Consider the following 27,870-nt stretch of genomic DNA (forward strand, 5'->3'; position numbering starts at 1 on the left):
TTGTTTGCCTCCATTTATTCCTCCTCCCCCCCCCCCCCCCCCCCCCCCCCCCCCAGCGGAGATGGGTGAGGGTGTTGTATTGACATTACCCATCTTGAGAACCTTTTGATGTGTGTGAATATTTAACTTGGTATATACACTGGTCTGTAGTAGATGGTCCTATTTTTGTCAATGTCACCTTAAATATCATGGTCACTGAGGTTATGAGAATGGCAACAGATTTTGCATGTAAACAGAACCATTTGACAATCATCATATAATAAAATGTGTCATGTTTATGATGAATAACCCTCTATATAGTTTGAGTATACTGGACATTGAGGGATTAAATTACATTTTGAAATTGCTGAGTGAAAGGTTACGGCTACTGACCGTTAGTATGAAAACGTGACTGAAAGGGAACATAAAAATCGGACCATCCATCCCCATGGTTTCTGACCAATAACGAAGGAACACTTAAGTCCCAGGAAACTCAAACTTGGTAGGCAGGGTGGTCATAACCAGCAGATGACCTCTATTAAATCGTAGTCACGGTAATCTTGAGCTAAATAACGGTTTCCCATTATTAATTACAGAATGCTTTGGCCTAGGGGCTTAAACTTGGTAGGCAGATACCATCTATTTGAGGTCAAAGGTCAACATTGAATGTAAGCTTAATAACGGTTCTACCAATAACTTAAGAATGCTTATGCCGAATGACCTCAAACTTGGTTGGAAGATTGGTCTTATCCAGCCGATATCAAGGTCGTACTAACCTTGTTAAATATTATATACTTGTACATTCCCAAAATTGTTTATTAAAGGCCTCCTCACACATTGGCGAATCCATTAAACGCAGCCTAGCGAATAAGGTAAATTTGTCAATTCTGGCAAATTTTGACCGAAACTGTTTCAAAATTTGTAACATAATTTGAAATATAAAAAAATGTAAACGTATGGGAACTTTGAATGATTAACAAACTGTTTTTCGCTAAAATGCGTTGGGTCGCGCAAACAAATTTTGTTTTCCGTTAGCGATTACGAACGCAAACATTCGAACCAAAGCGCAACTTTGCGCATGCTTCCGAAGCTTTCCGAAAGCGTATTTCCGCATCCGGCCGTTACCAGACATTTTACAAGACAGACGAACAGTCCCAAACCCACCCCAAGCAGCATCACCCTGGCACAATCAAGAAAACAGATACATGCAGCAGTATACCCGGCAGCAGAGAATGCCAGCCTTTCAGAAGCAGTTAACTTCCCAGATGCAGCCAACATTAGAGTCCCTCAATTCACTACCTCTGAGGCATGTCTCCTAAGGTGAGTTATAAACACTATTTATCATCCCCACCCTTTTCGAAGAAATAGTTGGGATATTGGTATCGCCTCCGTCTGTAGGTCGGCGTACGTCTGTCTGGCTATCTCTTCCTAGACGGTTAGGCAGAATCCAACCAAATTTGGTGTATGAGTTCCTTACAACCATGAACTCTGCAAGAGCACGTTTATTTTTGCCCAAGACCCCTGGGGCCAAGGCAGCGGGTGGGGATTCATAGATAGTTTACTTTCACAGCACATTCTACTTTATTATTATAATACTTTATTAAATTATTCAGCTGATTGCATTTCATGAACATTTAACTGAATGCAATTATTATTTCTGTACTTACAGGCCAGCCCGCTCAGGGCCAGGAGGACTTATCACAGGGTTCTTTACGCCCACTGTCCATGCGACCCCAGTGACTAACGTGACCTCCCCTCTTACTCAGGCTCTGTTGTCCTCAACGCATCAACACTCAACATGTCCATAATGATTAGAAACCTAGACAGTAGTCTTCGTGCTACCACTCGCCCCCTATCTGCTTCAGTTCTGTTGTCTGCTACGGATGCTTCATCCGGTTCACGGGCCATTACACCACGTAGTCAGTGAAGCACCTAGAGACTTTGCCCATGAGATTTTGTATCACTGTATTTGTTGCTTTTGTATCATTGTATGTATGTTGATTACAAGTTTTTTCCATTAAAGAAATTTTGTACATAGAATTTCTTGTGTTAGTAAAATTACTTCTCTTGTTAAGCCCAATACTTTAAAAAAAAGTCAGGTATATTATTGTAGTGTCTTCACAATCCCTTTATTAGGAATTGTCGAAGACGTGGCGGCTGATCTGGGTCAGCACTTTTTGCAACACCATAGGACCCATTTCCCCTTGAAATGGTTCAATTTAATAAATATTGCAAAGTTTTGATGTTATTTACAATTGACTTCCAAACCATTTTTAAGTTTATTATTTATTTACTTTTCTGTATGATGTATCAATATTTTGAACTTAATATTTTGATACATTTCTTTATTTTTTTTATTAGACTTTGAGTTAACAGTTCTATTTATTACACAAACTTGTAGTCTGAGTCGACAATGGCCAGTAAGATGCTGCTGACGTACCCTTTTAATTATAATATAAGGAACCAAAGCTGGCGGGCTTTCTGATGGTTATGTGTTTGCCATCAACACAATTAGGAAAGTTCCATTTCTTGAGAAAACCATCAGCCAGTTGTTTCCATTCATCAGGTGTGGAGGGGGCTGTCGTAACCTCATCAACATATTCCTCACATATAGCATGACTGACTTCTCTATTACCACTACAGAGAGGGTATTTCAGCGACCCTCCAGGAGTACTGCATGTCTGAGTACTTGGCACCAGAAACCAGGTGGCGTAGAGTGGCAGCTAACTTGAGGCCTGGATCCAAGGGCTCCCTGTACCAGATGTGCTGTTTCCAGAGGCGATGGCGGAACCTCTCGAATATTTCATCATACATTTCAGTTGGCATGCAGAGGAATTTCTTGAAGGTTCCAATATCTTCTCTTCGAAGCTATACCATGAGCAGATCGTAGCTATACCATGAGCAGATCGTAGCTATACCATGAGCAGATCGAAGCTATACCATGAGCAGATCGTAGATGCCAAAATGGCGCTGTCTCTCGGGATGCAGCCATGGTCTACTCCAGATGCGACATGCTCTGGCTCCTCTCCTCCCCCTAAATCGGCTGATGAACTGGTGGATGTTAAGGTGTTGCTGGAAGACTTCTTGGTGGGCCATAGCAGCCACATACACAGCATCAGGCGTTGTATATCTTCCATTTTGACGAAGAAATAACTAATAATCTTGATATTTAGCCGGCTACTTTTATATATGAAATTCAAGAAATACACAAAACTGTTGAGATACTCAAAACTACTCAAGAAATTAAGATGCGTAATGATTTGTGTGGATTCGGGTGTCGTTGTTACCCTTCGAAATGATTCATATGCAAGCGTCTGCCGTTCGTTTTCTGAACGTCAACCAATCGACACAATTCGCTTTAATTTGTCATGAAATTCGGATGCAGTTAGCTGCTATACGTCGCATACAATCGATTCGTCATGGGATCGTCCTCGATCGCTTGATACGCAAATTAGCTGATGACGATCTGATAACATGCGAACTCTAACGCCAGTTGACGAACACTATGCGAAGACTTTCCGAATGATTAAAGTTTTGAAACGAATGATAGACGAAACTTAATCGCCACAATTTTTTCAACATGCTCAAAATTTTCCGACGAACAAGACTTATCCCAACGGACGCAAAAGCTCAGAAACGCATCCATACGAACACCATCAACGATGCACAACTTACATATGGGTGCTTTTCAAAATAATGAGGCTTTTTCTTTTATCTCTCCTAACTTTAATTCCTTTCACTTTTGGAAAGTGTTTGCAAGCACATTATGGGCCAATCAATCTTGTGAAGAAAATTGTTGAGTTTCAAATGGATGGCTCAATCAGGAAAAAAGTTGTGTATTCGTCTGTATATGTTGCTCAATTTGTCCCCTGTGCACCCAAAAAAGTGTGACATTTTACATGAAGACCTTTATTCAAATGTGTTTATTTTTTTGAAACTGAATGATATAGTATTTTGTTATTGTTTTTTATGTTACTTAACCCTTTCTCATTTTAAAAAACATACTTCAATTAAAAAAATATGTATTATCTTAACCAAATTTTAATATCATATGACGGACCCCCATTCATTTAAAAAAGAAGAATGAATATTCAATTCACATTGAGAACACTACCATTCCATTTAAGCACTATTTATATTAAATTACTATGTTATTTCAATAACTTTAACCTGCCAGCTTTATATAAATAACATTGTTTTATTATTTAATACGTTATTTTGTCCGTTACTCAGATGCATGACTTATTACCCCAAAATGTCCCCTGTGCACCTTTTCGGTTGTTTGTTGTCAGATTTCTATAATTTCTTCAATAAAATGATATTCTGCTGTATTTCCCAGAAAAAAAGTTACAACAGATGCAAAAACAATTTTCAGCCTCTCACAGAGATTTGAAGCATCTGCATGGTTTAAAGCAATATCCCCTGTGCACCCTGTTTTAGCAGATTTCAATAAAATGTCATAAACTAACATATATGGTGCTATTTCCACATTCTGAGAAGTGTGTTTGTTATATTTAGGCATCACTTGATAGTTTAGCAACTTGATGGTAAGTGTGTTATAAATACTTTTAATTTATTATTTAATTATAAAGCCATTAAATGTTTACTCTTAAAGGTTTATTGAATTAATTCAAATTCAGTTTCAATATTGAGGCACAAAAGATAACATATTTTGTTTAAATATTCTATTTTGATTTTATCATGACAATTTAAAAACATCAAATCAAATTGAAATTATTCATGTAATGCTCTTATATGTTTCAAGGTATTATATGCTTAAATTAAGTGCACAGGGGACATTTTTTTTATATGGATAGCAAATATACCAGATTATAATTTTGTATGTAGGAAATAAGTACCCTAGTTGAAAATCTTGTAGTTAAGCTTCCTTTTCCAAAGAGATCACATAGAAAATATGAAAACAAATGAAGAAAAGACTGTTGAAAACATTAACACAATGAAGTCTAGGAAGCGCAAGAAAGAATGACTTAGGAAAGATCAAAAGTTGCAGAAAATGTATGGCAGAGATTGAGATACTGAGAAAAAGAGCAGAATTTGCCAGGTATTGCTCAAACGCTAAGAAAGAGGACAAATTGATCCTACCGTAAATGTATATATTTTACAAATAAAAAAAGAAACTTAAGAAGCAGAGGCAGAGAAGAAATAAAATGAAGCGAAATGAGGAAACAACAAAAGTCTAGAAAATGACAGACAGAATAAAAGGGGAAAGGTTAAAATGAGAAGGTATGAACACACACAGTTAAAGTAGCATCAATTCAGAAAAAGCACAACATGCAAAACAACCCCTTGGCTTCGGAGGGAGTCCATGGCATGGGCCTCCACAATTAACGGTCTGGTAAAGAATGCCACACCAAAGTGAAGGTCTAAAAATAAGTCATGTTGTAGAAAATTACACAATTGGTTATGTCTGTCAGTCATAGTCATAAGAAAAGTAGGCCCACCAACTAAATCAGGAAAAAATTAAAAAGGCAGCTAGCTAGTATACACAAGCAATGCTAAGAATATGTGGAGTTGCAAGAAATGTCTTTGACAATTTGAGCGCCTTAAAATGGACCAAAGTAAAACCATGTCAAAGCCAGGTGAATTTAAATCGTTGTGGAAACCAAAAGTTGAGAATTTTCTTGAATTTAATTCTTGAATAATGCCTAATAAAAAAGATACTATTCTATTGAGAAGGATGCCAAAGGTAAAGAGGCATCTTTTAAATTTAGACATGTTCACAAAAGTTTTTAATGGTAACAGATGCATTGAGACCAAAAACTTGATCACACTCTGTGGACAAATTTTATTCCATTGTTTAGAAATTTAGTTTTGTAGGCTCTAATGTAATCTTTCAAACATTTACAGTATTGTTTCAAGCTTTACTGAAAGTACAGTTCCTCTTATTGTAAAAATGTTTACCAAGAATAGTTAAGTTACAAAAATAATTACAATATTGAAAAATATTACTTGCATTATGATTTGTCCCCTGTGCACCCTTTCCATTTCATAACAAAGTACTAAACATGTATGAATTCTAGTACTTTATATTACCATTGATGATATTTTCTTATTTTAAGACTCAATATGAAGTAATAAATGTTATATATATATATATATAACATTTATTACTTCATATTGAGTCTTAATATATATATATATATATATATATATATATATATATATATATATATATATATATGTGTGTGTGTGTGTGTGTGTGTGTGGGTGTGATTGTTTGCTGTAAGTTGTTCTCTTAGCCACTATTTTCCATTTGCATCATTACATGCTGTTGAATTTTGAGGAAATTGTTGTGAAAAATGTGATACTGAAGAAATTTTGAGGAATACACTCTATCATATACACAGAAATGTCTTAGGTTGATCACAAATAGTTTTTTTATTAATATAAAAGTTATTATAAATGCATATTATATTGGCTTTCAATATGTGTCCCCTGTGCACTGAAAAATAGTTCAATTTTGAAATGAAAAATTTGGCAATTGTAAGTTACAATACATTCTTGAAATTTGGTATGTGGTCTACAAAGATGCATAAGGTGAAGTTAATGTAGATTATTCCCTTATTTGATTCTTGTTTTAATTACAGCAAACACTTTGAGAGGTAACAATTTATTTTTGGTTTCAAATTTAGACAAAATGTGTTGATTTTTTTTATTTTTCTTAAACAACTGAGTTATTATGCACATGACTACACACAGGTACCAATTACTGATTATATAATTCAGAAAAAGCATATGATTTATGCTTGGTTCTCGTCATAAGACACTTTTTATAAATCACCCATATTGTAAGAAATGTTCCCAATATTTGGATTTAAGGTCAAAATATTTTTTTATTTGTATTTCCTGATACTTTCTCAAAGCTATTTCTGTGTAATTTGAAGTATTTACTTTCATGTAAAATAGGTGACAATCATGAAAACTGGGTTTGAATTTTCAACCCCTATGTCACACTTTTGCCTCATTATTTTGAAAAGCCCCCATATACTAATGGGAACGAATTTAACTCAAGTCCTATTTGCCAAGTCAAGTTGACCGTCGGTTTTTTTTCGCCCTATGTGTGAGGAGGCTTTAAGTTACATTGGAAGGTGTGCTGCACGTGACATTTTACGTTCTCATCGTAAAGGTGAAGGTCCCAAGTTGTGCTCAGTGTTGAACATGTTTTACCTGATAACGGAACTCATTCAATCTTCACAGATTTGTAGAGCACCTATCGAAGGCTTTTGTTTATAGACGCAATTTTAATCCAACCTTTTATTCAACATATGGTGTATATCCATCTGACCCGGTTCAAGCGGGGATATTTTTTCACGTTCTGTGATAGCTCTCGCTTTTAAATGAATGGTAGTCTTTTTAATGAAATGGTTGAACGTTATACCATTTACATAAGATGACACCGCACATTTTAATGTTACTTGTACTCACATAATTTGTGTTTCACAATTCAAAGAAATCGGATCAGTAAACGAAAGTGGTTATTTTTGAGAATGTCTAAATTTAACTGTTTGTATTCGAGTTAGAGTGTTATAATTATTGTTGATAATGGTCCTGTTGATGTTAGTTAGTGTTTATGTACTAATTATGGCAGGCTGCTTCCATCTTTTTTACCGAACTACATTTGTGTCGAGTGACTTATTTGCGAAGGGGTTAAATTTGATAACACAAAGTTAGAGAAGCAAACATGGCTTAAAGTAAAGATTTTATTACAAATGAGTATGAATTGCTAGCACAGAATGTTGAACGAAATTAACTAAAACGTCTGAATTTATTAAAGCGATAATGTATGGTTTGCCCAGTCGGTCATAACACTACATTAAATTGCGTTGTTCATAAATAAGAATATATGGATCAAGAAATAACTTGGTAGATTTAAGATAGCACATTCTCATGTATTTGATATGTTAAAATACTAAAGATAGAGTAGCTTCAAACTGAAGAAAATGATGGTTACAATTTGACAGGTGTAAGTCAGAAGTTGGTTGATTTTGGGTCACGTGGTCTCTTCCAGCCAATCACGGCCATGATCACTGCTACTATGGCAACCAGAAAACAAACTGCTGCAACTATCGTTTGTGCTGTCAGCGGTTCTAAAAATGAAAATACTTGTATGAAAAGGTACGTCCGTATAATCTTATATTTAAATCATGGCATTATGGCCCCTTTGCATACCCCCCCCCCCCCCCCACATAAATACGGTACTGTAAATTGTCTAGGAGAAAGAATGTTCTAAATGACATAAAGTGCCGACATATAACCCGCCAGAGACGTACCTAGGTATACTCAAGCACCTGTGGGAATACTTCAATACGTACATGTCAAACACAAATGAAACCGGAATGGCAAATTCTATAGGATATCAGAAATAAAAAGAAAGAAGACATGGGGTTTATTATAATATACATACACACGTTTTAACTGGTTAAACTTTTACATAATTTCATTGAATGGTGGTTTAAAATGGTTCTTTCCTGTCTGTACTCTTCAAAGTGTTTATGATGGAGGGGACCCGTATAACTTACTGAGACTGAACTTATGAAATACCTTTACATATCTCTGGTTTGCTAATGTGTACGTGCGTTCAATTATACTGTTAATTAAAAGGAGGTCGAGTTCATAACACACAATTGTTAATTTGAAATTACAATTTACCTTCGACAGCATTGTTCTGATTGCGCCGTTCCACATAGAACGGACCGGTGGATACCAACAGCGTTCCATCACTTCCGGAAGCAGATCGTTTAACACGTGCACCACAGCCCATACGGCATCCATCGTCCACCGCCCCACAAATTGAAACCTGACAATGGAGATAGACGAAACCGGAAGCGTTGTGCCGGAAGTCAAACGCCTTTAACGTGAACTTCACGTCACTTGAGTCGCTCGCTGTTAAAAGGCGCACGTTGTTGACTGGGCATCTTAAATGGTAATAAAGAGCGACGGATGTCCCTGGCATATATATTATGGTTACATGCTTTTTTCAATTTAACCTTAATATGGACACCAAGAATCGCTTTGAACTCGACAGACGAATTTCACCAAGTTGACGTAATTGCGCTGCAGATATCTTAGGGATACGACACCGGTTGCACACTGGACACGATGAAGTCACAAATAAACAGATTAACCATACAAGTGTTTTGACAGATTGTAGATATTTTGTTAATTAATATTAAAAACTTGTCATATAATTATTAAGCTATCTTACCCGTCATTGATCAGCTGTCGCCAGTGGGAGTCGGCAGGGTTGGGCGTGGACGTGGCAATACATTGGTCTGCCTTCACTCTAACGTCATCGGGGTCAAAGTTCAGCCCCACCCTGATGTACAAATCGTCATTAAGCGGCACTTTTCTCGGGGACCCGTCAACCGGAATTGTGAATTTGAAATCCTGAGAATCAAACTGTTGCATGTATACGTCAAGGTTTCCGTAATGCTTCTCAAAAAAGCGTACGTTTTGCTTCACGGGGATGTAGCTCGATGAGACGTTACTGTGCCTGGGGTAAATACACTGAACGGGGATCACAGTCTCATAATCCGATCCATATGTGACGTCACTGTCAGAGTTGACGTCTTGGATGTCGTCTGCAACTTTTCGAACTATAAGCTCGTTGTAGAAAGTGACGGTATCATTTTGGATGCTGACGGTGGTACCACACTCGGATAGGGCGATGACGCTCACGAAATGGGTTCCGTTGAACTCCGCTTTACACATCTCCTCCCGCCACGTGATGTTCCGCCGCTCCGGAAGAAGTGTTTCGGGGAGGAAGATGGATATTGCGTCGGGGAGACATTCAATATCGGTGCGTTGGTGAGGTGGCACCACCGTCGACGGCGCTGGAAATGAGAGCAATTGGATATCTTAAATAAGTTTTTTTATGGCTGATGTGAATTCTGCTTCCTGAGCAAAAAAAAGAAATCACTTGTAACTCTTTCGCATTTTTAAAAACGGACGTTAACGGCGCGCTGAACCTAGCACGGACGCGACCAAGTCCTGTTTTACGCGTCTGTTCCTACGACTGTCCATCAAAATTGCCGACTGTAAAGGAAAAATGTGCAATTAATAAAAGTAACACACCAATTAAAATATTAAATGAAATGGAAAACAACAGCAGCGAATTACATTCATTATTATTATTATTATTATTATTATTATTACTATTATTATTATGGATAAAAAATGCTTTTGATCAGTCACTATAGTAATGACTAAAAACGTCCTCACCTGAGTATCCGCATCATTGCTTGTCCTCATATTACGATACTTACCTCACCTTTCACAGCTTCTAAAAAAACAAAAATGGTCATAATTAAATCATTGGCATCATAGTTTGCTTAATGGTTTTTTGTTGTTTTTTTTCATACTAGATTTAGCTATTTATATGTTAAATAGAGTAACTTTAAGGACATTTGTTTAATTCAATTTATATTGAAATATATCTATACACCAACCTGCAATATCCAAAACTCAACTAATGCCGACAAAAAGCAGCATTTCATGGCACTTTTTTTCTAAAAACACTGTTCCAAGCTTGAATTTGTTACCTATATAAAACTTTAAAATGTTAAAATATCTGAGTTTTATTTGAACAGGTCCTTATCAGTTCCACATGTTTGCCAGAATACTTCATTCTGTTCATATCCACAGTTTTTATCCACACACGCCAATATAGCAGCCCTGTAGTTTACTCCATATCTAAGTGAACAAACGTGACCAGTGTTTGTCCACCACTTTATCACGGCTAATTGGCACCGGGGCTGGCACTTGGCGGTGACAACTCCACTGCCCACGACGAGTTCAGACTTTGAACACAGGACCGTAGCTAGCCCATTTTTTTCTCTTGTTTAGGCACTTAAGTTAAAATATGAAAGCTTCACAGTCCATGACAGGTTGAGGGGCAGGGCCGTAGTAATATGTGTAACGTATGGTTAAGGCACTTAGGAAGTTAGATACATGATCTACTTGCAGTCAAAGCTTCAAAGTCCACGACAAGTTCACACCTTGACTACGCAGACGGCTCTTGCCAGCCGTTTAAACGTAAGGGTTTGGTTCTAGTTTGCGGGGACAACTACACTTTCTTTGATTCATTCATACGTTAACTCACGACTATATAGTTCACTTAGTATTGCATTCTGCCTCTAGCGTATCTACTTCAGTCTACGTTAGGTTCAGACATCAACACAGCGTATCTACTTCAGTCTACGTTAGGTTCAGACCTCAACACAGCGTATCTACTTCAGTCTACGTTAGGTTCACACCTCAACACAAAGTCGTCGACTTGAATTAATGTTACCGTGAGCACTATAGAAGTCGATAGAATCAGACAGCGCAGGGTCGGAGATAGGTTTAGACCTCAGTTGCTATTACTCAGAGCCCTGCAGTATACAACATATTTAGGTTTAAAAGTTCGTAGACATGAGTTGCTGTTTATGAGTTGCTGTTTCCGGGAGAACTAAAGCGACGATTTTAGACTTAAACGGAGGAGAACCCACGTGACTTATTTGGTAAAGTACACGGCGACAAATGTCAACAAGTCTCGCTTCAGGTAAGGTTTTTAAAGATAACTTTCTTAATATTTGGAGAATTTTGTGAAATAAAGACCATAAACCCCGCATTTAAGATCTCTATCCACGGTAATAAAGAACTTTCTCTAATATCCTAAAGTTTTCCTGAAAATCTTGACCAACTGATTTCTCAGAGTTGAAATCTAAGGCAAAGTACACGGCTTTTGACAAATCTATCGCTTTACTTCATGTTAGCCGTAAATAATTCATACACAAATCTTATTTTAAGCAAATTTTATGCATTTTATAGTTTTCAGCGTGTATTGTTTAACTTTTAGTTATTTCAAAGGTAAAAATGAACTAAAACCAAATTGATAAAGTACACGGACATTTTAGGGTGATAAAGTACACGGTCATTTTAGTTTATGTTTGAAAGTAGAGTGCGGTTTACAAACTAATAGTTATATAAGCATTTTCTATTCGTGAAGTCAGAATGTATAGTGTTTAGTTTTTATTTAAGTTATATCAATAAATTTTGCATTATATAACGCACACCTAAATAACTAAATATTTAGCAATCATATTTAATGAGGAGTTGAAAGATAGTCTATGGGATAATTTAAGAGAAAGTCTGCCATTATAAGTTCGATTACTTTTAAATATGCAGATCAATACAGAATCATACATACATTTCTTCAAAAATCAGATAGTTTTACTTATAAATTATAATCTGGACTGACGGCGAATAAAACAGCTCTGTAGTTAGCGGCCCGTTTGTGCTGATTATAAATTTCATGAATGTTCCTGTTTTGATGTGATATAAAACAATAAAATAGGCACATCACAATTAGTCTATACATATTTCCATATTTAAAGCATATTGTTCATTCAGGTAACGCTGAATCTTTTATTTGGTTCAGTATGAACACATATTATCTGATCTACATCAGTAAAACTGCGGTCGTTCGAACAATACAGACAGGAACTCATTGTAAAGATGGAGGCTCGGAGTTAGATGGGAAACAGCAAGGAGGAATGAGAGCACACTATATTACCAACTTACAGGCTAGGACTAAGACTTGAACATCTAGATAAGAGCTGAGCATGGAACATTAGAATGTTCTAGACTAAAGGCTGAAATGTGATTACAAAATAATAGTGTTTCAAAGCTTGCTGAATTATATAAGATACGTGCAGTTAAGAGTTTATATGACATCAATGGGAAAATGACAACAATGCATCTCTAAACCTTGTGAAAATGTTTTATGCTCAATCCGTTGTCATACTAATTTTACACAGCAATTTTTTCAGTACTGTAAGACAAACGAACATTTTGAAAGAGCACCATTTGGTAACAGTACGTTTTGCTATTTATCTTAATAAAATGTTAAACTCATCAAAACACTATTTTAACTCGGCAACATACTGGAATGCACTTCTAACTAGACCATTGTGATCTTTCAATGTGTCCTGATTAGGTGTGTTTCGCCTTAACGTGCCTGCTGAGTCCAGATTTGAACTTGAATGCTGAGCGACACTGTAGACATTTGTGACGTGTCATTCCCCTGTGTCTAGTAGAAATCTGGTCACTGAGATTGGTCGTGTCACCCAATTTGAACCCACACACATCACAGGTTAGCTTCAATTGGCCGCTTTCGCGTCTTTCGTGTATTTTCAAATCTTGCAAGAGCAGTTTTGCCACAATATTTGCAAACGTGCAACTTTGTCTCGCCGTCATTGCTGCACCTATAAAAAAGACATGTACTGTCACAAGTTAGCGAGAAATGCTGGCAATGTCAGTAATTGAATATAATTTATAAAAAAAAACACTATATTACTGCCACGCAATGAGTGTTTGATCGTGTAATCAGCATCATAAAACTAAACGACCCTGTCCACTGAAACACGGACCACATTATTATGTGAATAACGCAACTCCTAAAAAACGTTGAAAACACAGTCAGACGACGGCAAATCTTAACCTCTACACGAGGGGAGTCATAATAAAAGTATAACTTAAGTATATTCTTATTTCTCTGCGAAAAAATAAAGCTAAAAACTAACCTGTGTCTTTGTAAACACTTTCCCACAAAAACGATGGCAATTGACCAGAATGCCTTCTATCGTGGTCTACCTGCAGTGCGTTCAGTAAGGCGAGCGTTTACAAAACGCTCGCAAACGTTTTGTTTTGTATCCCTATTGCAACGCTACGCATACACGTTAAGCGGGAAACCAAACAGCGAACGTTCGCCGCAAACATCTTTACTGAACGCACTGCAGGTGTTGTTGTTTTTTATTTTGAAATGCCATTCCGCATTCTTTGCATAAAGTCGGAGTCTTCATATTCTGAAATGAAACAAATGTCACAAAATCAAAAGGATATTAGAGAAAATTCTTTATTACCGTGGATAGAGCTCTTAAATGCGGGGTTTATGGTCTTTATTTCACAAAAATTCTCCAAATATTAAGAAAGTTATCTTTAAAAACCTTACCTGAATCGAGACTTGTTGACATTTGTCGCCGTGCACTTTACCAAATAAGTCACGTGGGTTCTCCACCGTGCGTTTAGCCGTTTTAAACGAGCTTCTTTGTCTGCAGTCGTCGCCTGTCAACGGAACGGGAACGAGCTTCATTGTCTGCAGTCGTCGCCTGTCAACGGAACGGGAACAGCTGAAATCAGCTGATGGCAATGCACCTTTCAGTGTTTCGCCCCACCAAAAAGCGTAGAACATAAAGGGACTTCAGACAGTGGCTGATTCCCGAAAGGCTAGGTGAGACCGCCATTCGGGATATAGACTTAGTCTGATTTGTTGTTGTTTGGTTCAAATGAATTTTGATGCATGTTACACCTCTACACAAAAGACTTTGACAAATTTCCCTGCCGCAGGGGTATTAAACAAAGATAAAATTGCTCACCCCCACACCCTCTCCCTTCCGTTGGGGCGAAAAATTGATAGGTACATGTTACAGCTCAAATATACATGAAGAATGATGAAAATTGGTAGTGGGGTGTGCGTACGTAGGCCGCAGAAACTTGTATTTAAAATTTAAAATATCAGCTATCTTCAAGTGTCTAAAAGGTTTCTACCCAGCGTTGTGTCTGACAGAAATCTGGTCCAAAATCTTTCTTTTGTCAGCATGACTCTATGAGAGCAACCAATCCCGATTAAATTAAGCGACAACAATGTCAGGAGCAAGAGCTGAACCGCTGGTTTTCTGATTGTATACTGTTTAACGTTGTCACAATAACTTAACTTAGCTTAGATCACTTTCATATCCACTCGCTTTTGGGAAATTCACTTGATTTAAAGACCTAGTTTAAGCCTTCTAAAAATGCCCCCCTCCCCCCATCTGTGTACAGTACACAGCCTCTATTTATTAATCGTAATCTACTTGCCTTGACCCCTCTTATCAGATCTCCGATCTGAGTATCCTGCTGTGCAGTTTGGAGGTTTTATTATGGAAATGGACCCTAAATAAATGGCCCTGAGCCAATAAACAAATACACAGAAAATTGGCCCCAACTGTGACACCAGTGCAATTAGCAGGAGATGCACAGCAGGGGATTCCCCGTTGGGCATCCCCTGTTAAATGCACTGGTGTCACAGTAGGGGCCAATTTCCTGTGTATTTGTTTATTGTAGGTGTTAGTATATTGAATGGTTTTGAGCAACGTGAAGCGCCATGGGGTCCTTCACAGTTTTACTATAACAACTTTCACCTAATTTGTCTCGACATGGTTTATGTCAGTATCGCTCTGTTTCCTATGCTGTTGCATTATATATCAGCTCTATATGATATTTATAACGAGTAGAAATAAATATAATTTGTTTTAATAAATTCGTTGACTGTCCTTAAAATAACTCACTTATGGTTGATAAAATGCACTCTTTTTACACGAAATAAGGTGCGGCAAATCATTAGGATTGTTTTGACTAAGATACTGACAGCTGGAACCCTTCAGCAAATATAATAAAGCTCAGATATCATCTTTGAAGACCACAATTTTCCATAGCGTTACCAACGCATTTGAGCGATTCGTTGTTGCGTGATTGATTGATTGATTGATTGACATTATCAGGTGATGTTATCAATGTATTGTACCTAGTGTCAGTGAATTTTACAAGATTCACTTATCCAGTGGTGGGATTTAGACAACATATTCATTTTGGTATTTTGTCTAAATCCCAGGTGTGTGGCTGCCTAACAGGAGACAAAGGTTGGGGTGAACTTGTATATACCCTTGCCTTAGGGCGGTCCATTTATCAACCTTCTTAAAACATTTACATGTTTAAGCATGTTGATTGATTATGAAATGTACAGGGGTACGTTAAACATTCTGTGTTTGGGCAGTGAACACACAACTACCATGCAGCAATGTTATATACAGTGCGCATGTACATTGTCCGCCGTCTGACTGTTCGGCTAGACAAACATCGTTATCAATAAACATATATAACATAATGGATAACCGCTGATATCACACTGTCAGCAATTATTTAAAATCTCATACTCGGTATCAGCAAGACTTCTGTAATCTCCGAGTGCAGATATAGAGGAGGTGTACAAAGATTCATGCCTGATGCATTGTTTGTTGCATGGTAGTCGCATGTTAATATTTATACATGCAAGTACTATATACAAAATTATTTTGAACTTATTCCGTCAACAAGAGATTACACGTAAAATGAGCCTAGTGCAGATTAAACGAGGTTTTTGAGTTTAATTTCAAAGTTGATGGCGAAAATGAAAAAATATTGTGTTTGGGCCATAGCTTCACCTTGACGTATATATAGGTGGTATTAAGGATATTGTTTGCTTATCAAATGGTGACGCCCTGTCTTCTGTCTAAAGGCTTCTCTTGTGTGTTTTCTCGTAGATAGCGGAACAAAAAAGTTATCGACGGGAAACCATGGAGGAATCTCAAGTTCGCAAATCAGGAAAAAACATTCTGATTATCTTTCATCAATAAAGGACCGAACATATTGCCTCTAGAACGTTCCTAATAGATTTGACTTAGTGGGATTTTTTTTGACACCAGATGACTTAGTTTCAAATTAATCCTAGAGGTGATCAAGGAAAACAGTCAGATAAAGTTTCCTGAATATTGGATCAAATATAATGTCACTGGCGTGTTTCAAACATTAATATAACCCCTTGTTTTTTATTTGACCTAGTGACCTAATTTTGTACACCACATGACCTAATTTCAATTAAAGCAAGAGTTGATCAAGTAAAACGTTCTGATAAAATTGGAACAAATATAATGTCTCTAGTGGGTTTCAAAGATTTCCCTAAGATCTGACCTAGTGACCTAGTTTTTGACCCCATGTGACCCACATTTACACGCGGTCGAGATTTTATGAAGGGGGACATTCTTACCAATACTTAATTAGTGTGAATATCATCTAAAAATCCGTTGAAATTAGTTCAACCATTTCAAGATAATATATAAGATTAACAGTGTAATCCTCTCAAGATAGTGTACGCGATTAACTGTTAAATCTCCTCAAGATAGTATACAAGATAAACTGTTAGACCTACTCAAGATAGTGTCCAAGATTAACTGTAAAGCCTACTCAAGATAATGTACAAGATTAACTGTTAAACCTCCTCAAGGTAGTATACAAGATAAACTGTTAAACCTACTCAAGATAGTGTTCGAGATTAACTATTAAAGATCGGCAAGATAATGTATGAGATAAACTGTTAAACCTCCTCCAGATAGTGTACAAGATAAACTGTTAAACTTTCTCAAGATAATGTAGAAGATAAACTGTTAAACCTACTCAAGATAGTGTACGAGATAAACTGTTAAACTTCCTTAAGATAATGTACAAGATAAACTGTTAAACTTCCTCAAGATAATGTACAAGATAAACTGTTAAACCTCGGCAAGATAATGTATGAGATTTACTGTTTAACCTCCTCAAGATAGTGTACAAGATAAACTGTTAAACTTTCTCAAGATAATGTAGAAGATAAACTGTTAAACCTACTCAAGATACTGTACGAGATAAACTGTTAAACTTCCTCAAGATAATGTACAAGATAAACTGTTAAACCTCGGCAAGATAATGTATGAGATTAACTGTTTAACCTCCTCAAGATAGTGTACAAGTTTAACTGTTTAATCTCCTCAAGGTAATGTACGAGATAATTAGTTCAACCTTTTCAAGATAATATATAAGATCAACTGTTTAATCCTCTCAAGATAAAGTATGAAAATAAACTGGTCAACCTCCTCAAGATAATGTATGATAATAAACTGTTCAACCCTCTTAAGATAGTGTACAAGATTAACTGATCAACCCCCTCAAGATAGTGTACACGATTAACTGTTCAACCCCCTAAAGATAGTGTACACGATTAACTGTCTAGCCTCGTCAAAATAATGTACAAGATAAACTGTTCAACCCCCTCAAGATAGTGTACAAGATTAACTGTTCAACCCCCTCAAGATAGTGTACAAGATTAACTGTTCAACCCCCTCAAGATAGTGTACAAGATTAACTGTTCAACCCCCTCAAGATAGTGTACACGATTAACTGTTCAACCCCCTCAAGATAGTGTACACGATTAACTGTCAAAATAATGTACAAGATAAACTGTTCAACCTCCTCAAGATAGTGTACAAGATTAACTGTTCAACCCCCTCAAGATAGTGTACAAGTTTAACTGTTTAATCTCCTCAAGGTAATGTACGAGATAATTAGTTCAACCTTTTCAAGATAATATATAAGATCAACTGTTTAATCCTCTCAAGATAAAGTACGAAAATAAACTGGTCAACCTCCTCAAGATAATGTATGATAATAAACTGTTCAACCCTCTTAAGATAGTGTACAAGATTAACTGATCAACCCCCTCAAGATAGTGTACACGATTAACTGTTCAACCCCCTCAAGATAGTGTACACGATTAACTGTCTAGCCTCGTCAAAATAATGTACAAGATAAACTGTTCAACCCCCTCAAGATAGTGTACAAGATTAACTGTTCAACCCCCTCAAGATAGTGTACAAGATTAACTGTTCAACCCCCTCAAGATAGTGTACAAGATTAACTGTTCAACCCCCTCAAGATAGTGTATGATAATAAACTGTTCAACTCCCTCAAGATAGTGTACAAGATTAACTGTTCAACCCCCTCAAGATAGTGTACACGATTAACTGTTCAACCCCCTCAAGATAGTGTACACGATTAACTGTCTAGCCTCGTCAAAATAATGTACAAGATAAACTGTTCAACCTCCTCAAGATAGTGTACAAGATTAACTGTTAAACCCCCTCAAGATAGTGTACAAGTTTAACTGTTTAATCTCCTCAAGGTAATGTACGAGATAATTAGTTCAACCTTTTCAAGATAATATATAAGATTAACTGTTTAACCCTCTCAAGATAATGTACGAAAATAAACTGGTCAACCCCCTTAAGATAATGTATAAGATAAACTGTTCAACCTTCTCAAGATAGTGTACAAGATTAACTGATCAACCCCCTCAAGATAGTGTACACGATTAACTGTTCAACCCCCTCAAGATAGTGTGCATGATTAATTGTCTAACCTCCTCAAGACAATGTACAAGATAAACTGTTCAACCTTCTCAAGATAGTGTACAAGATCAACTGTTCAACCCCCTCAAGATAGTGTACAAGATAAACTGTTCAATCTACTCAAGATAATGTATGAGATAAACTGTTAAACCTTTTCAAGATAGTGTACGCGATTTACTGTTAAACCTTCTCAAGATAATGTATGAGATAAACTATTAAACCTCAGCAAGATAATGTATTAGATAAACTATTAAACCTCAGCAAGATAATGTATTAGATAAACTGTTAAACCTCCTCAAGAAAGTGTACATGTTTAACTGTTCACTCTCCTCGAGATAATATACAAGATTAATTGTCAGTAGGACTGAACTCCTGGATCCAGTCGATAGAGTATAAAATATAAAAAAAATCTCAAGAATTTTTATTCATCATGGCACAGCACATGTAATATTTTCTTAAAGTAACACAAAAGAAGCTAAATAATATAATAAGTTAACATCTATATCTTCAAATAAAATGTGTATAACAAGTGACTAATTCAAATTCTAGAACAATGAAAAATAAAGCATAAAGAATAGTGTAACAAAACTATGTTTTCTCCAAGCTGCAACTAGTAATGTTATTTGGATTTGGATTTAAGTTACATGTAGTTTTCAGCAGTACAATGTCTACCCCTACATACATACTGGAACATTTACATTGTTAACTTATGTGGTGAATGTACATCAAAAACCAACAAAAGCATAATTATCAGAACATATATATCATATAGCAATCATTTTTCTGAATTATATGCATGCATTGGGCATACTGGAGCATTTCAAGAACGAGCCTGCTAGTCGATACAAACAGGCAGTGACTGTTTTAAACACATATGTAGCTTATAAACCTTTGAAGCATTTTGAAGCAGTTAACATAGCACAGACTATATAAAGAACTTGAAAACAAAACCTTGGCAAAGTAAGTACCTACATATATGTTCTTGGTCTAGAGAAAATACAGGCTAAGATTAAAAGAAAAATCTGTTATTTTATGTGATTTCATTTAGAAAGAAGCAAATTAATTTTCGTTTGCATTCAACATAAAATTAAATGAATACATATATAAAATTGATGAATGCAGTCTGATCAGACTGTACTGTATTTCATCTCTAAGAACATAAGTAACAAATGACATAGAAAACATAGAAGTAGAAGTATTTCAGGAGAAATAAGTTTTTAACAAAATCAGCACCTTGATCACAAAATACTAGTAGTATCTTAAACATTGAATAGGTAATAGTTACTGCACCAGCTACCCAAGTTTTTGAAATTTTACATGAGTGCGTAGGACGAGCTTTATAATTTCAATCATGAGGGTTGTGGGTAAAGTAACTGTTTTGTACCATGTTGTTGAGGGCAGCATTTGATACCTAGCATGCATATAAATGAATAGCATTGTAATTTATCTGCATTCAATGTATAGGGATTTTGTTACCTTTGCTGTACGGGACTTAATGTATAGATGAAAACAAAGAAAACACTTTCAAACATGGTACAATAGTCTGATCCTCAAATATTAACTTGTTATACATAATTCACTTATTAAATGGCTTGCTAATCAATAGTGAAAACTTGTAAAGCGTACCACCCAATTTGAAGCACAGTTCGAGGTGAACAGGAATTTTTAATTAAAGAAGTAGTGATACATTTAAAGTTATGTTCATTGAAAAGATATTTAATATAATTACTTTAAAATTTTAAGTGATAAAATTGAAATGTGTTACTAAACATAGCAAAAAGAATTAATATGCAATGCAGCAAAACAAAATATTATACCAAGAAGAAAATTTCGAACTATAGACCAGCTACCAAACTTAAAATCATCATATAGCAAAAATGATTTATATAAAAAGTCATGTGTTAAACAAACAAAGTTAACCAAATAACACTGTACATTGCAAACACCTCCTTGGTTTTGCTCACCTATAGTACATGATTGGAAAGATATAACACAAAATATTCCTTCAAAATGAATTTAAATGCATGCGATCAATTACACTAATCAATTACACAAATCAATTAATCAATTACACAAATAATTTGTAACATTTACTGGTCATTCAGGGAGTGATCTTTCTCATAAAAATGGGGAAAAAATGTCTATGACATGTAAAAGATTTATGAAAATCCTTCTGTTTCATTGACCGTGCCATCTAATAAAAATCATTTGACAGTCACCTGACACAAATTGTTCTGTCTGATTGGCTGAGACAAAATCCCATGACTAAATTCCGTCAGTCTGATTGGCTGGTATGTTGAATGCCACATATGCCTGGCTATTTATGTAAAAGTCATGGTAATAGGCTAGAATGGCAATTGGCTGTCCAAGTATCAGTGATAACCAGACAACCATGTTTCCATACTTTCCATGGATGTATTTCACCTGCACTATAGCTAGAGGTACCTGAAACAAATGGATAATTGATACGAGGCTTAAATCTGATTACGACCACCCTCGATAATTACTGATATGTACTTTGATTTACAAAATAATATTATATTGAAACCACATACACATGCATCTCTTAGTTCATGGTCAGTATGTGCCTAGTAAATATCTTCATTGGTTGAACAGTAAAACGGTATGTACTATTTGCTTTAGTTTCTGTTACATTACATTTCACATGATCAAGTCAAAAAGGGTTTTAAACCTATCTTTAGCAAAATCAAATACACTTAATAACAATGCAATAGATATTCCCAGTACGTATGTTATATTATTCATGGAGACTTACTCCATAGCAAAATAATACTTACTTGGCCCAACATGCCCATAAATGCCCAGAGTTTGAACATGTGCAGCGGTACTGACACCAAATACTGAAAGGAAAAACAAAATGATGTAGCATGTATCATGTTAAAATAATCTTTGACAACTTTGGGAATGATTAAAACAGAGAATAATTATATATGTATGTTTTGTCAGTGGAAGATAAATATTCAAAAAGACAAACTCCAACTTCCACAAGACTTTTATCCTGGTTTAGTTGTCTTTAGGCGTCTTCGACAAAACCAACTAAAAATCAGTGTCAGTAGAAGGAAATGTACATAATAAATAGGTTGTCAAAAAAGTAGATTTTCTATATCTAAATGTTTCTCTTCCACAATATCATAACCTTAGAGTCTAACTGGATATTATCAAAGGCATGTGAATCGCAATAATATTTACTAAATTTTTCTTTTCATCTTCTTCAAAACTAATTTCTAGCATGTTCAACTGTTAGTTTTATACTACTGCAATATGAACTGAATACAGAACTTTTTAATAACTACAGCGTCATATATTACCTCATGGAAAAAAGCTGACAACATAAAAACTGCAACAGATGCCTGTAACTTGGAAAAGCCTCGCCTCAGCAATGGCTTGTATAGATGCCTGGAGATAAAAGAGCGTTAAAATAATGAACAATAATATAAATACAGGTACTTAATGTATTTTACATCTTGTTTCCAGAAGCAAGAGTGTTGTTGCCAGGGTCAGTGATTGGTGGTATACCACTATTTTAACAGGCATACATTACTGTGTACATTTAATTAAAGAACACACAAAATATGTCCTAAATTAATCGTGGAACACTGTATATCTTCACCTTAAAGTAATAAAACAAGAGGGCAACGGTTGACCACATATTAGATCAAGGGACACCACTCAACACTTATTAAAGTCACAGAGTTATAGGCCTTGCTAAACATGTGTGTATTATCTCTAGCAGCTTGCCTTTGACTTATGTTTGCTTTCACAGAGGAAACTTCTTACCTTGTGGCCCATCTATGTACTGGGATATTCCAGTTGGACCAGAAGCTGTTAACTGTGTCACTGTTCCTGGAAAAACAGATAGGAAACATAGTCAATATTCAACATTGACATATTGGAATAGACATACAAGCCACTTGTTATCAAAAAAGCATATTGTATAATCATTGTTCAAATATACATGAACATTTATTATCTTTGGTTGTGATGGTAAATATCTTCTGTTTATAAAAACTGCAAGTCATCTTGAAATGGCAAAATAAATCTGTAACCTGAGTGATTTGCCTTCCTGTAAATGTGCATAATGTCTCTGATACATGTGTGCCAAGTTTCATTTGAATACATGAACATTTTTTTGAATTATGGCCAAGGTTATAGATTTTTAGGCAAAGGCTGTGACCATACCTCAACATTCTTCGAAAGACAGATAACCTAAAAATGTATTTATAAAAAAGAGCAATTTCTTTAAAGTGGACAACGGACATACCACCAATCCTTGTAAAATTCCCTGTCCCCAAACTTCAGAACCTCCGCTATAACATTCAACGTGGAGTGGAAAAACCAGTAGAAGAACATGAGCCATATAAAGTGGTTGGGTATGGCAAGTTTAAGAAGCCTTTCTATCACACGGGCTGCATCCATGTCGCTGAGAGGCTTAAGAGAGTTGTGGACAAGGGGGAGAACCCATTGCTGGATACAGGCACCAATCAGTTGAATCAGGAACAGCTGAAAAAGTAATGCAGGTATATTAAACCACACTTATTGACCGTTTAACATCATAGTGTTTATTTTCATTTAATGGAAGTATTTGTAAAGCGGTCTTGTAGTCTAGTTTACCTTTCATTCTTGAGATTGTGGGTTTTGGTAAAGGAAGTTTAGTGTAATAGGTGCTGCCTCTCACTTCAGAGGTTGTGGATTTTAAACTTGCCAGGGGAACTTCATCAAAATTGACACCTATATTGGTTTCATACGCTTTATCTGCAGAAAATAGACTCAATAATTATGAATGGACTCAATAATTATTTATCATCTTCTATGTGTCTTCACAATCTGGCATTTAATATTATTTTTTGGAGGAAAAGCAAGACATTATCTTTATTTAGCCTTCTTTAAGCATGTCAAGATGAAAGTTTGTACTAGCAAAGCTTAGCACAGCAACCCAGGACATGTCTGCTATTGAAACTATTGATGTAGTATTTATATGAACTAAATATTTAATATCAGGTCATGTAAGTCTACTTACAACTCACAAACTTAGCTCTAATAACAGCACGGTGTGTTGTTGATTGTCAGTAAAAAAACGGCATAAATTGACATTTATTAATGAGACTTGCTTTTCATGTGCTCATTGTCTCTGCCTATCAAGTTTTATTAAATATCTTGAATAGTTTTTGAGTTCTTGCACTTTGATGCCGACAACGAAACCAAGACTATCAATAGCTAAATCTAAGCTTAATCACAAAATGCTGTTTTCACATACAGGTTTTGATCATGTTGATTAAGCATTAAGATATGTTTTAAAGATATTTACCATTTCAACAAATCTCTTGATGAGGAACCTTTTCCTGATTCTAAGTGAGCGTGGAAAGTTGAGTTCGTAACAGAGTGTTGGAGCACACATGAAGTAGTACAGATCTGAGACAGAGAAACAAAACAATGAAATATTTGTAAAATTGTGACAAAATATTGGTTTAAAACACTTTTAGCTTCCACTGAGTCCAAGTCAGACAGAACAGAGAAATATGCTGTGAAATTGTCATGAAACACTTTTTGTTTAAAATACCATTTGTTATTAACAAATCCGGAATAAAACCTTCATCTGAAATAAAACCATGCTGTAACTAAGTTGCTTCAAGTTCATTTCAACATTTTAACTAAAGCATTTATAATATAGCTAGCTTTAAGGCAAGTCAGAGAATACATGTAAAATGAACTTGTAATGCCTCCAGTTTAAGATAAATGTTAGTATTCTTGAGAGCATACTCTTTACTCAATGTACATCAATCAGATAATTACAGCCTCATACTTGTATGTAAAGTCACTTAGGCATGAAAACAGAAACAAACATTTAATTGTTACTCATTACCATTCAGGTTTAAGTTATCTGGGTAATTAACAAGCATTGTCTCCTCCTTCCCATTGGCAATACTAGCTGTAAATAAAAAAAACACACACACTAAAGCAAGGTGTCTCGTCAAATAGTACATTAAGTAAGAGCTGTTGTAGCGCACTTGACTATACGCCGCTTTGTCTTTAATACAATAATGATGTAATATGTGCCTGTCGAAAGCAATAAAAAAAGACAAATTAAAAAGTAAACAAGAAACGCCGCAATGCTACGAAACCAGGTTTTCAAGTGTGAAGTGTTAAATCAATAGAATGAAGGGTATAGGAGTAATTAGTGAAAATCTCAACTTGCCATTTAACTTTAATTGGACACAATGTGCCCCAACTTATACCTATGTTCCTAAGTCAATCAGGGGCCATAATTTTTATTTAGTATAAAATGGTGTTATGTAACCTAATTGTTAGATGGTCATCAATAATTGTGTGAAGTATTTAGTCAATTGAATGAAGGGTATAGAAGTTATTAGTAAACATCCCAACTTGCCCTAAAACTCTCACCTGACACAATGTGCCCTAAAACTTTAACCTAAGTTTTTAAGTCAATCAGGGGCCATAATTTGTATTTAGGATAATATGGAGTTATGTAACCTCATTATGTGATGGTCCTGAACAACAGTGTGAAGGGTATTGCAGTTATAAGTGAAAATGCCAACTTGCCCTAAAACTTTAACCAGATGCTGTGGCGAGTAGAAAAGCCTCCTTATTATATGAATAGTCGAGCTAAAAATAAGCAAATCCAGTAACATTGCTAGACCTAAAATATTCATAGGAGATAATGTATAATTACATATAGGATCTGTCACAAGTCATATAATACACAATTTTATTCTAAAAGTTCTGGAATTTGTCAGTAAGCGAGCCTTTGATGATCCAACAACATCAGCAAAGATGTTGTTAAAAATTGCTTTTCATAACCATTTATTGTATAGTTTTTAGCAGATTTTTTTGGGAAAAAATGCCATGAATATAGAATAAAAAGGTTGAACTTATGAAAAAATAAACGAAATTGTGCACTGAATTTGTGTTTATTTGTTTATAGACTAGCAAGTGAATTTAGTTGTGGACAAGCCTAGAGACAACTTTTTTGACCTGAGGTGACCCACTTTCATAATTGTTCAAAACAACTTGCAGACAATCATTCTGAACCAAGTTTCATAACTATTGGATTAAAACAATAACGCAGAACTGTTTACATCATCTGAAAGCCCATCCAACCACCCCGTTGTCACCATTCAATAACCTGTCATTATTCGTTAAAAATCTGGCTAATAAAAAATAATCTTATAAATATTATATATAAAACTGCTTTTAAAGCACTTACATCCATCATAGGATATGGACTTGCTGCGTCGAACACGAAGCCTCTTTGGTGATGTGGCTTGACGACACCATAAGTTAACGGAGGCGTACGATACCAGCTTCAAAAACACACACGAGTACATACCCAGAATCACAGTCGATATCACTGCAAAAATACATACATGATACATGTATACTGTATTTTAGGTAAAATAAATAGACCATCATACTTTAATAAAATTAGGATGAATTTGTAACATGTTTCATAATAGTTTGATTGTTAATCTTTACTTTTCTATATGAATTACCGTACCTGTCTACAGAGTCCAAGATAAAAATACACTTTCAAAGTAAAGACGGTAACATCAAAAGCACAGTGCTTGAGTCTTTTCTAAATTGAAAAGTAAAAAAGTTTGCATTGAAAATCAAGCATCAATAATCATGTAGAAGTAAAATGCCAGGGGCTTATTTCCCCAACAATCTATTACAGGCAAACTGATTGATATCTGAAGATGAAGCTAACCTTACTATTTTTTATATGTTTTTTTACTTTTAATTTTTATGTCCTCCTTTTGCAATGCCTTAACTCATTTTTAACAAAATTACCAAAAAGGATATTGTAACCAACTAGTTTATCATTTGTGAAATAAGGGTTTTTAACAAAATTATTACATGTGTTTAAACTTGTTATACATATAGGATATTACATGAGTGTTGTTCAATACAGAATATATTAAACAAGTTTTCTGGAATTGATAACAACTACTAGCCTTGGCGAATTTTTATCAATTTTTTCAAAGCGCTTGTCTCCCCAATTGTGTAGTTGTAGGTGAGAAATAATCAATGATGGACATGAAATTTGTTCTTTTGGACTGGGGACGTACAAACATAGGGGTCATCTATAGGTCATGACCAACCTGCGTACCAAGTATGAAGTTTTTGGATCCAAGTATGAAGTTCCTGGATCCAAGTGTTCTCAAGTTATTGAGTGGAAAGATGTGTAACTTCCGGGCTGGTGACAAATTGTTTTTCACCTGAAGGTCACTGTGACCTTGACCTACTGACCTCAAAATCATTAGGGATCATCTACTAATCAAGACCAACTAGAAAACCATGTATGAGGTTCCTGGGCCGAAACATTCTTAAGTTATTCAGTGGTAACCATTATTTTACATCAAGGTCACCTTGACCTTTGGCCTTCTTGCCTAGTAGTCATGACCTACTGGCATTCCATACATGAAGCTCCTGGGTGCAAGCGTTCTTTATTTATTATATCTAAACCAATTTTTTACCTCACGTTCACTGCGACTTATACCGCCACGTTGATCTTTGACCTACAGATCCCAATATCAATAGAAAGGTCATCAACTAGTCATGACCAACTGGCATACCACGTATGAAGTTCAAGCAAGCATTTTTTAGTTTTCAGCGGAAACTATTTTTCCATCTCATCTACTAGTCACTACCAACTGGCATACCAAGTATGAACCTCCTGAGTGCAAGTTTTCTTCAGTTATTATTGAAAACTGTTTTTTCTACTAAAGGGCACTGCAGCCGTGACCTTTGACCTACTGATCCCAAAATATATAGGGGT

The 27,870-nt window shown here is 35.7% G+C and overlaps 2 protein-coding genes across 3 annotated transcripts in view; both read right to left on the minus strand.

Annotated features, from left to right (window-relative positions):
- Positions 1-7,686: 7,686 nt before the first annotated feature.
- Positions 7,687-10,737, minus strand: LOC128243052 (oncoprotein-induced transcript 3 protein-like). 2 transcript variants are annotated; one of them, XM_052960543.1, is made up of 5 exons: positions 10,449-10,737; positions 9,206-10,282; positions 8,650-8,915; positions 8,271-8,346; positions 7,687-8,087 (listed from the first exon to the last, which is right to left on the minus strand). In XM_052960543.1, the coding sequence occupies exons 2-5, from the start codon at positions 9,709-9,711 to the stop codon at positions 7,991-7,993; spliced, it is 945 nt and encodes a 314-aa protein (XP_052816503.1). In that variant the 5' UTR covers positions 9,712-10,282; positions 10,449-10,737; the 3' UTR covers positions 7,687-7,990. The 2 variants fall into 2 exon arrangements, with proteins under 2 accessions (XP_052816503.1, XP_052816506.1); XM_052960546.1 differs by lacking the exon at positions 8,271-8,346 and having other exon boundaries at positions 10,449-10,730.
- An 8,723-nt stretch (positions 10,738-19,460) lies between these two features.
- The window catches only part of LOC128243047 (diacylglycerol O-acyltransferase 1-like), a 38,723-nt gene continuing 30,313 nt past the window's right edge, over positions 19,461-27,870 (minus strand). The window contains exons 7-14 of the mRNA XM_052960538.1: positions 26,299-26,442; positions 24,937-25,002; positions 24,382-24,485; positions 23,338-23,576; positions 22,854-22,919; positions 22,385-22,472; positions 21,854-21,916; positions 19,461-21,500 (exon numbers count right to left, since the gene is read on the minus strand). Of these exons, the coding sequence (XP_052816498.1) occupies positions 21,321-21,500; positions 21,854-21,916; positions 22,385-22,472; positions 22,854-22,919; positions 23,338-23,576; positions 24,382-24,485; positions 24,937-25,002; positions 26,299-26,442 (950 nt within the window). The 3' untranslated portion in view covers positions 19,461-21,320. The remainder of the gene's footprint in view (positions 21,501-21,853; positions 21,917-22,384; positions 22,473-22,853; positions 22,920-23,337; positions 23,577-24,381; positions 24,486-24,936; positions 25,003-26,298; positions 26,443-27,870) is intronic.

The sequence above is a fragment of the Mya arenaria genome, chromosome 8, assembly GCF_026914265.1.
Source record: "Mya arenaria isolate MELC-2E11 chromosome 8, ASM2691426v1".
In the NCBI taxonomy this organism is placed as follows: domain Eukaryota; kingdom Metazoa; phylum Mollusca; class Bivalvia; order Myida; family Myidae; genus Mya; species Mya arenaria.